We start from the raw sequence: 11,222 nt of genomic DNA on the forward strand, positions 1-11,222 counted from the left end.
ATGCTGCATTCATTTTACAGTATAGATTTACGAATTCCAGGTTGAGCTTTCTTTATCCTCCATAATAGTCCACATGGATGGCTGGGAAAGTGATACCTTTGCTTTCTGATAATTCAGTGTACACAAGTTTTGTTTCATATGCAACATTGTAACAAAACATTGTGGATACAATTAACAAGACTATGTGAATAAGATATATGTGAAACAAATGAACAGAATATGGTGCAGTGGGTTAAACTGCTGAGCTGCTGAACTTGCTGACCAAAAGATCGCAGGTTCAAATCCGAGGAGCAGCATGAGCTCCCACTGTTAGCCCCAGCTCCTGCCAAGCTAGCAGTTCAAATGTGAGTAGATCAATAGGTACCACTCTGGTGGGAAAGTAACAGTACTCCATGCAGTCATGCTGGCCACAAGACCTTGGAGATGTCTATGGACAACACCGGTTTTTCAGCTTGGAAATGGAAATGATCACCAACCTCCAGAGTTGGACATGACTGGACTTAATGTCAGGGGGAAACCTTTACTTAGCCAAGTCTGGTGGGAAAGTAACAACACTCCATGCAGTCATGCTGGCCACAAGACTTTGGAGGTGTCTATGGACAACGCTGCTTTTTCAGCTTGGAAATGGAGATGAGCACCAACCTCCAGAGTTGGACATGACTGGACTTAATTTTAGGGGAAAACCTTTACTTAGCCCAAGTTTTAGCCAAGTCTAAGTTTCTCTTATTGTGTACATATATGCAAATATAGCTATTCCAAAATAATTCTGGTTGCAAGCATTTTGAATAAGGGATACTCAAGCTGTATTATTTTTTTCATGAAACCTGTGGAACTGTGAAGGCATTTAAGGGCAGTGGTTCTCAACCTGTGGATCCCCTGGTGTTTTGGCCTACAATTCCCAGAAATCCCAGCCAAGTTTACCAGCTGTTACGATTTCTGGATGTTGAAGGCCAAAACATCTGGGCACCCACAAGTTGAGAACCACTGCTTTAGGGGGAAAGGCACTATAAGAAAAATCTTAACGCCAGCCCTTTGATTTGTATATTGACGTAACTGCAAAGCCACAGTGAAGTCTGGAGTGTGTTTTTCCTTTTTTAGTTTGCCTCAATGATCTTTCATGTACTCACAAGCAACTGGTAGAAAAAAAAACAATGGATTCTGTTAAACAATGTTAAAAGAATGCAGTTCAACCAGCTTTAATTTAGTTTTTTTACAGTAGTAAACATGAAAGTTGAGGCTTTTCCAAAATTAGTGACATACAAAAAAAATTGAGAACTTTGTTCCTTGTAGTGTAATTGTAACAGTAGGAGTTTAGTAAATGTATTAGTTATATTTATTTCTCAATAATATAGGTTCTTTGGATGTTATTTGTGCTATTAATACATTTAACATGAGATCTATAAATCATAGTACAGAAAATTAACAGCCTTAAATAATAATAAAATAAAAATGTTACAAAATGTATCTGAAAAGAAGCTTGAAATTAATAATGGACCTTAATATATAAAAACAAGTATAGACTTCATTAGATTTTTGTGTATTTTTTGTTTGTTTATTTTATGATATTTAGGGCAAAGAAGAAGCTCCCCTCAGTTCCTGAAAGCCTTTTGAAGAAAAGGAAGGCTTTTGCTGAGCTAAAAGCCAAACGTCTGAAGAGGATGTTGGCTCAAAAGAAGGCACGTATTATAAAGCACAGTTTTCCATAGTTTTTTTAAAAAGTTCAAGTCATTGGACCTTGGGACTTATTCCCTCATAAGTGCATTTATAATTCTAGCTTGATTTCTGTAGGAAATTATAACATTCTCTATGACTTCAAGTGGGTTCTGGAGAGAGCAGAAACTGACTTTATTTCCAAACTACTTGGTTTGTCTGCTTTTTGTGTTTGGTAGCTTCATAACTACTGGGGAATGTACAAGACAAACTGACTTGTTTATTTTGTTCTCCACTATCTTGTTAATCCTGCACCTCTTCTCCTTCCCACAAGCAACTATATCTGCTACCAGAGTTACTGTTCAGAAATATATGCAGCTGCCTTTTAACAGAACATTTATTGGCTTACTCCTTCCTACTGTCATTTTCCCATCAGCCAAGCATATGAAAATCTTAAAAATGTACATGTTGATCAATGGAAGAAAAGAGCTTTATGTATGACATGTATTGTATCCTAGAGTAAAGTCAAAATTTGAAGTGCTTTAAGTTAGAGAAAGTATCTGGCATTCTGTAATGGTTAGAATATCAAACTAGGGTTAGATGGAGACAGTTTCAAATTCTTGCTCATCTTTGAAACTCATTCTGCAGCTTTAGGCCATCTGCTATTTTTCTGTCTTAGGGCCCTTCCACACAGTCCTATATCCCAGGATATCAAGGCAGAAAATCCCCCATTATCTGAGTGTGGACTTAGATAACCCAGTTAAAGACAGATATGGTGGGATTTTCTGCCTTGATATTCTGGGATATAGGGCTGTATGAAAGGGTCCCCACTTACCTAGTGAGCCCTTGGAATCTTGTGTTTAGCCCCAGGACCTCCTGTGGATACCAAAATCCATGAATGCTCAAGTCCCATTGTATTCCACAGCACAGTATAAAATAGCAAAACCAAGATTTGCTTTTTGGATTTATATAAAAAAATCAAGCTATCTACAGTTAAATTCATGGACACAAAATCTGGATACAGGACATTTTTTTTGTTTCTATTGCCATGGAGGTGGCATGATATAGAAATATGCAAGACTTCTCTTAAAAGACAGTTATTTGAATTTCAGTTGCGAAAGGAGGAACGAAAACTCATCTATAAAAGAGCCCAGGCCTACCACAAAGAGTACAGACAGATGTACAGACGAGAGATTCGCATGTCCCGAATGGCCCGCAAAGCTGGCAATTACTATGTACCTGCTGAACCCAAGCTGGCATTTGTGATCAGGATCAGAGGGTAAGATGGACTAATATGTTTATTGAGCTCAGCAACACTGTACTTCTAAATGCTTTAGTTGAGAAAATAGTATTGTGAAACACTGTTCAAATACTCCATGTTGAAGCTGATTTTAAAATTGAAATGAATCAGAATAGAGTTGGAAGAGACTACATGTATTTCTTTTGTAGAAATATATTTTAATATAAATATTTATAAAATCTTTACAATTACTATGTTTCAACTACGCTGTAACCCGCCAAGAAGAGAGGCGGGTAAGAAATAAAATTATTATTATTGCATGGGCCATCTGGCCCAGCCCCCTGCCATGCAGGAAAAACATAAATATATTAGGTGAGATGATCGGACTTGATTTCTTTATTATAAGACTCTTGGAATAAAGCTTGGAATATTACAGCAGGTAGTAGATCACAACATGTTACCTCCTTTCATTTTGCTTCTTAAAAATAAATACAGTCTCCATCTAGCCATTTCCCATTCTTTGCTCTGTTTACTGTACTGCTGTTGGCATGTTCTTAACATTTTTTTGACTTCATAAAGAGCTTTATAAGTAATCACAAGATACTGTGATACAGCAAGTAAAACCTTCAAAGGCTCAGAAAAGTGCAGATGTATTCATTGGGAGATTTTTATTTAGTTATTGAATGTATAGCCTACCTTTCTCTTGAGATCGAATCCAAGCTAGTTGATAATGATGATAAAATTGAGCACTTAGTTCAAAGTATTTATTTACGTTTAAAGACCCAAGCAGCCTGGGACCCAAATACCTGAAGGACCCAAATTCCAATCTTCATGTTTGTTGTCTTGTGAGTCCTTAAATATAATTTTAAACAATTTTAAAAAGCTTTTTGTGATGATGTTTCAAGCTTGAAGTACCTGAATTCTTGACTCAACCCCGATCCTTTTAAAAACATGTTCTAATGGGTTTCCTGATTTTATGTAATTAAGTATAATACAATTTTCAGCATATACTATGGAATAAAATAATTTGTAAAATGTATCAGATGTGTATTTGCAGAGGTATAAATGTTTCCCTGCAATAGCAATCCATCTTTGGTCATCACTCTATAACTCAGAGGTTCTCAACCTTTGGGCCTCCAGGTGTTTTGGACTTCAACTCCCAGAAATCCCAGCCAGTTTACCAGCTGTTAGGAACCGTGGGAGCTGAAATACAAAATGCCTGGAGGCCCAAAGGTTGGGAACCATTGCTCTATAACTTTTATTGCTTTTAGATTTTTATTTATGTTAAATTATTTATCAAATTTTTTGATAAAATGTTGAAATGACTTTATAGATTATTCTGACAGTTTTTCAGTTCAGTAATATAGCAAATATACATCTTTATTGCTGCTTAGCAAAAAACCTGTATGTTCAGTTATTTTCATTGCACCATATATTTTGCCTAATGGAATAAAAATGTTTCATTTGAAATATTTGATATAAATGTGAGTTGTGTTAAATTTTTTACTTTTTAGAATTAATGGCGTTAGTCCCAAGGTTCGCAAGGTATTGCAGCTCCTTCGTTTGCGTCAGATTTTCAATGGCACATTTGTGAAACTCAACAAGGCATCCATTAATATGCTGAGAATTGTTGAACCTTACATTGCATGGGGGTAAGTTGGATCTTGAATTCAGTTGCTGTTCTATGAGTATCTTGCTGAGAGTTTTATACACAAAGTTTAAGGTTGCTGAGGAGGTTGTGGGTGAGATTTGGAGGATGTGAGTTTAAAATCTAATTTTAATTGTATTTTAATTAAATTTTAACTTTATATCCATCCACTAATATTTAGTTGTTTATTTTTAAAAACGTATTTGTTTTGTTTTAAATAGTTATTACATTGCAGGATAGTTGGCTACCTTGAGTGCCTACAGGGAGAAAGGCGAGATATAAAATTAATAATTTTTCACAGCTCCACTTGTGTTTATGGGAAATTATCTCTGGCTACAACTAGGAGTTTCACCTTTTACCGGCAGACTGGAAATCATGTCTCTGGCTTTTTAGAACAGTAACACAGAAATATGTTAGTCTCTAAATGAGCCAGAATTGTGTAGTGGTTAGAACATTGGACAACTCTGGGGATCAGAGTTCAGATCTGTTTTTGGCCATGGAAACCTACTGGGTGAGATTCTCTCAGTCTCAGAGAATGGCCCTTCTAAGCAAAACTTGCCAAGCAACCCTTAGGGTTAATAAGTCGGAAATAATTTGAACACACAACACCATAACCAAAATTGTAAAAATAGCATTGATACATAGGTACATTGATACATAGGTACATTTAGCTCATCTTTGACTTTTGAGGGAAATATTAAGTTCTATCATTTTTATCCTTTACTACCATTCCACAAGCAAGCCAAAGTATACATAATTGAAACAAACACATTTTGAACTATTTTACCATGTTCCCACCCCATCTCTTATTTTCTCCATGTCAGTTTTTGCAATGTAATTGTCAGGAATATTGACTTGTTCCTTTGTTCTTAGAGTGATTTGTGGTACAGATTTTTCTTTCCCAACATGGCCCCTTCTAGATGTTCAGTTGGGGGAGCTGATATATTATGGTGATGTTGACAACATTAATTGTATTTCTGTATATGAAAAGAGAAAGGCCTGGTGTCTTTGAAGTGATCTTTGAAAAACAGCTCTACTTTTCACCTACCATCCAGCTGCCTTCCTATTATACAAATGTGTGAGCTCAGATTTCAGTTTGGAGTTCGGTTTTTTAGATCATAGAGGTGATCCTGGCCATCTGTGAAGTTTCAGGCCTGGATAAATATTAGGGAAAATGTAGTCATTCATTCACAAAATCTAGGTGTTAACCGTACTTGGTGCTGTTCAACATACTGGGCTACATTGCACATTTATTAAATAGTTTTGATAGGTACACTCTCAGTGAGTGTGGTAGTGCCATATAGCAGGTATGATAAGTAGAATGCCTTCCAGCTTTGAAGCTGTTGTATTGATCAAAAATGGTCCTGGTAAGCCTATATAGTATGTTCCTCCAATCTTAATTTGGAGGAACACTGGTGGCAAGTGTTGAATAGATCTTGCCTGACATTTCTTACTACAAATGGAAGTGATGTTGCAGTCTTTGCTTAGTATGAACACTGGTAAAATTCTCAATGTTCCTTATTTTTATACATAGGAGAGAAATGGAGAGTAGAAAGAGGCAGCAGTTACTTCTGAATTCCTTTTGTTCAGTGTTGTCTATAACTGCCGTGCTCCTTCCTATCTTGCTATCAATTAAGTTCAGATGAGGGGTTCTTTTCGCTTAGTTGGAGTTGTTAGATTCTGCTCAGCTGATAGCAAGAATCTGATAACCAGAGTTTTTGACTTGGCTTAGCTAGTGCAGCTAATCTTGCAAATCCCTGTAAATGGTATTTATTCTTAATATTGAAAACCCTTTTAAAAACACAATTTACTGTCTTGTTCATTATGGCCAAAACAAGTTAATCATAGCCTGAACTTACTGAGAGCAACGAGAAATAGAGTCCCAAGCAGAGGGCACCGGTTGATCTAGAATTTTATAAACTTCTATTAGGGAAAACTGCATTCAGCTTGCTACTCAGCTGCAAAAGTCACATCCCTGTAAGCCTGGAATTCTGATAGCTTGGTCTCACATATTGGCAGTGGGATACCTTTGACATGTGCATTTATGTACACTGAATAGCTTACAAATATCAAACTTTACTCAAGTTATATGTCTTCTCTTTCTTCTAGTTATCCTAACTTGAAATCTGTGCATGAACTGATTTACAAGCGTGGCTATGGGAAGATCAACAAGCAGCGCATCCCTTTGAGTGATAATACTCTGATCAAGAAATCCCTGAGTATGTACTGTTCTGTTTTTGGTAGTCATAATGCTTTAACACCTATTATTTTAAGGGAAGCGTGGTTTAATCTGCAAGCTTGTTGAATAGTTCTGTGTTGCTTATTCTAGAATATATATTTTTCAATTCCACTGGCCACCTTTTTTGCTATTATGTAATACCTCTGTTTAGATGCTGAACCAAACTATTTCTTATTGCTGCTGTGCATGTAGTGCAGTTTTTATTTTGCAGTATTCCTAAGATGAATCTTATACTTAGCTATTATTACAGATGGGTAGATGGTAATTTTCCTTTGGAAGAAAAAGTGGTGTGGTTAAGAGGATGGCTTTAGAATGTCATATTCGAGGCCCAGCATGTTAGTCTTTGTAATAGTACTGTGTAATTTTGGCTAGCTAAAGTGCCTTTTCCGAAAGACAAACCAGATACAGATCACATATAATTGAATTATTAACAATGCTGTGTTCCTATAGTAGCAAAGTATTTTCCAATGTAAAGAGATTTAATGCTCAATTTTTTTCAATTTTGTGGGGGGGGAAATCCCGAAATTTGCAGAAATTTTACACCTGTTAGAAATGATAATCAAAATTTTCAGAATATTCTGAAAAGGATTTTTCATTGAAAATATACATGTACTATTTTTTTCCAAATTCAATTATAGTTCTCTATTATAAAATATTACAGTAAAATGCCTTTATGTGGTCCAAGCAGCAATTAGTGAAGACTACCTCCATTAATTAAGAATCTGTGTTAAGTAGAAAGCGTAGTCTCCACTTCTGTTGATGTTTTTGTTAGTTGGGATTATGGAAGATTGGGAACTTGTTTATGAGAAGGAGAAGATAATGCAGACAAGTATCACCTTTGGCAGGGCATTTATTGGGATGTCCAACTTTGTGTAACGGGCAGAAATAAGGCATTGCCAGCACTCTACACAGTTACCGATTGCACAGATGAAATCAGTTCGTTTTTGTTTTTACATCTTTCCCTGCGAAAAAGAAAAGATAATTTAATCCCGACCAAGAATTTAGCTTTTTCAAAAAAGCTCCCCAGTGTCCCTTGCAAAATACTAATGTAGGGCAAGGATTCAAGGAAATTGCCTTCCATTAGGTTTTTGCTGGAGACATCAGAGTTGTATAGCTGGTGCATTCAGCTAAAGCTTCATTTCTAGCAGAGACACATTTCTTCTCCTTCCTGTTCTTGAGAAAAGAAAGGTGTCCCCAGTTGGTCTTTGGGAGAAAGTGCCAATAGCAATGTCTCCCTGTTGCCTACTACACAAAAAGGGAAAAAAGAGAACAACAGGAAGGGAAAGAGATTATCCTTTGTATCCTAGGGAGAAAGAAAGGCTGTTTAGTTTCCATGTTTCTGACAAGCTTTTGCAGAAAGTGGCAATGGGATACTGCTGGTCCTTTTTAAAGGAAATGGGATGGCAGATGAGAGACATTCCTACATGATGTACAGATGTGGCAAGCATTCACATTTAGTAAATCAACAAGTGGATTTATCAAGATCAGCTAAGAGATCCTTTCTCCAGCAACTTCTATACTAAGCATCATTAGTGATAAACACCTGGACAAAATCCAAATATATTACTAAAATGATAAAATATGTAACTATTATGAATGCACTGCTTGAGCATTTTTAATAGAAAGGCATAAAATACTATTGGAAACCAAAAAGAAACAACGAAGCTGTACAACACAATAGTTGCCTAGCACATACTGATCAGCATCCTGGTAGCGACTTGCATACATGTAAGTCCCTTGTTGGATAGGGGTAAAAGTTGTTTTCTTGCCCTTGTACTCTGGCTAAAAGCCCCTACAACCCAGTAAATACCAAGCCCTGGGAGAGTAGTCCCTATTACATGCAGTCTATTGCTTCTATGAGGGGAGGTGTGTGCGTGTGAAAGAGAGACAATTCACACCATGTAAATCTGGCTGCTCTGGATTCCCAGAGGGAGGAAAGGGCAGGTGCACTCCATTTGAGAATAGATCTCCATTTCTTCCATCCCAACCAAGCTGAGGCCAGCTGTTTGTTAATGGATGTGTGTATCACCACCTCCTCCCCATTGAGAAGTAAGAGCAACAAGGGCCCCTTCCCTGGCTTGACAGCTGCCAGGCAATGGGAAGATGTAGAACTGTATGAATGGAGCTACACACAGATGTAGAATCTTGTTCTTTAAATGTTTAACTGATATTTCATTTGCAAAAGCTGCTCTGTTGAGCACAATTGTAGAAGCTTAGACTTTTTTAACATTGTCTTAGTTTGTGTCAGAGGCTTCTTGCCTGTTTCTTTCTCTTAGCCATTAAGTTGCTCCAACCTAGTTCTTATTTAGCATTAAAAATATAGGAACTCCTACCCCATATTTTTATTGATTACAAAGACAAACATTAGTATCCTCAGAAATATGGTTTCAATCGGTGTAATGACACTTTGATTTAGTGGCAGAATGTCTCTTAGTTCCTGTAGAGGCCACTGTGGTGCAGTTTATGAAACTAGGTTTCCTCATGCAAGAGTCCCTTTTTGGATGTGAAATTTTCAATAGGTGACCTGGCTAAGCAAGTCTTTCAGCCCAATTTATGACAAGATAGCTATGGAAGGAAATCAGAGCACTAAAAAGGCTTCTTGACTTCTGTTATAGAAAAGTGTGGCATCATTTGCATGGAAGATCTGATCCATGAAATCTATACCGTTGGCAAAAACTTCAAAGCAGCAAACAACTTTCTGTGGCCATTCAAGCTGTCATCTCCACGAGGTGGAATGAAGAAGAAAACCATTCATTTTGTAGAAGGTGGAGATGCAGGAAACAGGGAAGACCAGATCAACAGGCTCATAAGAAGGATGAATTAATAATGGTATGATATATGTGGATAACGATGTTTTTTAAACTATTAAAATATGTATTTCACCCAAATAAATGAATTTATAGTGATGCTTTCACGTTTTTTTTTTCATGTACAAAGCAGCTGTACTGTATTTTATACATCTACAGAACCATTATTTTAAAGTAGTAGCATCTGTAGAAAAATATGAATGTCTATGGGTTTGCATTCAGTTTCTGTGAACAGAATTTTGCTCTTATGATCTTGCTTGAAGAAGTGTAATAATATTTGATAATTCCCTCTTGCTAGCCTATATTTATGTGTTTTTATAAGTGCAGAAAGAAACTCAGAGCAAAAGCTTTTTACAGTATATATGCTCGCAAAAGGTGTATGAATTAGCCTTGAGCCTTGTTCATGTGTTTGTTGATGACGAAGGTATCCAAAGGACCTATGACTATCTTTGGCTGCATTTGGTTAAAAGAACTCTATAATCAGTCAAAAAATTGATACAGTAGAATACCTGATTGTGTGAAGCTCTGTAACAACATTCAGCCAAACACAATTACAGTGCCTTTGTCGATTTTCTGTATCACATTTGCATGTGTGTTTGGAGAAAGCAGAGTTGGAACATTACACACTGACTAAACAAATGAACCAAAAAAAAAAAAAAACCACCCGGAAATGCTTTGGGTTCATTCATCCAACTAGCTTCCACGAAGATGTGTACAGTAGAGGGCCAGTTTTTCCAAGCACTTTCAGCCTGACAGGGAATGTATGCTTAGTTGTCCTAGTGGGGCAGCAGTTACTTTATATGTATATAGTATTCACTTTGCTTCATAATTAGGGAGCTAGCTGGCAGTTTCAGAAGCATAAATTAAGGCATTTTAAAAAATTAGGTGGTTTTGCATCATTAGCATTCTTTGGCAGATTGAAGATGGATTTCCACTCTTACTGCAGAAGTCACATTTCATTATTACTTAGGTGTACCAGATTGGCTTTGTGGATATTGTAGAATTGTAATTATTAAATGTGTTTTAATGCCAAATAATCGCAAAATTTTACTAAACTAGACTTGCAAATCTATAATACTTACAAGTCCCCAAATTCTAGGAAGTTGTAAACCATAAAGTGTGTGTGTGTGGGGGGGGATAGAATTTTATAATGCTGTCTAGCTGACTGGAAATACTTTTTAATTGAGATGAGATTTATTCACACTGCCACTTTTGTGCAGAAACTACAAATGGTGGATGGCTTATGTGAGAGTTTTAAAAATAAAAAAAAGTTTTGGTATGTATGTAAAATCATTGAAGTAATTTATGTTGCACCTTATGTATTGGTCTTTAATCTTAATTTATCTTCTTTTCTAGGAGCTCAGATGATGACTTCTCCATACATTCTTAATAAAAAAAGAACTTTTGTGCAAATACAAATTTGTTCCTCCTTGTCTTCAAGTTGTCAGTGAAACAGTACTTTTAAAACCTTTCTAATATAATTAAATATTGATTAATTCACAAACGATTAAGATTGTCATTGAGAAATCCCAAACTAACAACTGAGTAAAGCACTGATCAGTATGTAAATAGTACCTATGTTGAAACCCTACAGTGCACAAGAACTCTGCAGACTTTTGACCTGTAGCTACATCAGCA

At 36.4% G+C, this 11,222-nt stretch overlaps 1 protein-coding gene across 1 annotated transcript in view; it reads left to right on the forward strand.

Annotated features, from left to right (window-relative positions):
• RPL7 (ribosomal protein L7) overlaps positions 1–11,003 on the forward strand; it is an 11,670-nt gene extending 667 nt beyond the window's left edge. Inside the window, exons 2-7 of the mRNA XM_060775482.2 lie at positions 1,571–1,676; positions 2,763–2,929; positions 4,405–4,542; positions 6,648–6,757; positions 9,393–9,606; positions 10,941–11,003. Of these exons, the coding sequence (XP_060631465.1) occupies positions 1,571–1,676; positions 2,763–2,929; positions 4,405–4,542; positions 6,648–6,757; positions 9,393–9,601 (730 nt within the window). The 3' untranslated portion in view covers positions 9,602–9,606; positions 10,941–11,003. The remainder of the gene's footprint in view (positions 1–1,570; positions 1,677–2,762; positions 2,930–4,404; positions 4,543–6,647; positions 6,758–9,392; positions 9,607–10,940) is intronic.
• Positions 11,004–11,222: the final 219 nt, after the last annotated feature.

The sequence above is a fragment of the Anolis sagrei genome, chromosome 4, assembly GCF_037176765.1.
Source record: "Anolis sagrei isolate rAnoSag1 chromosome 4, rAnoSag1.mat, whole genome shotgun sequence".
Taxonomy (NCBI): domain Eukaryota; kingdom Metazoa; phylum Chordata; class Lepidosauria; order Squamata; family Dactyloidae; genus Anolis; species Anolis sagrei.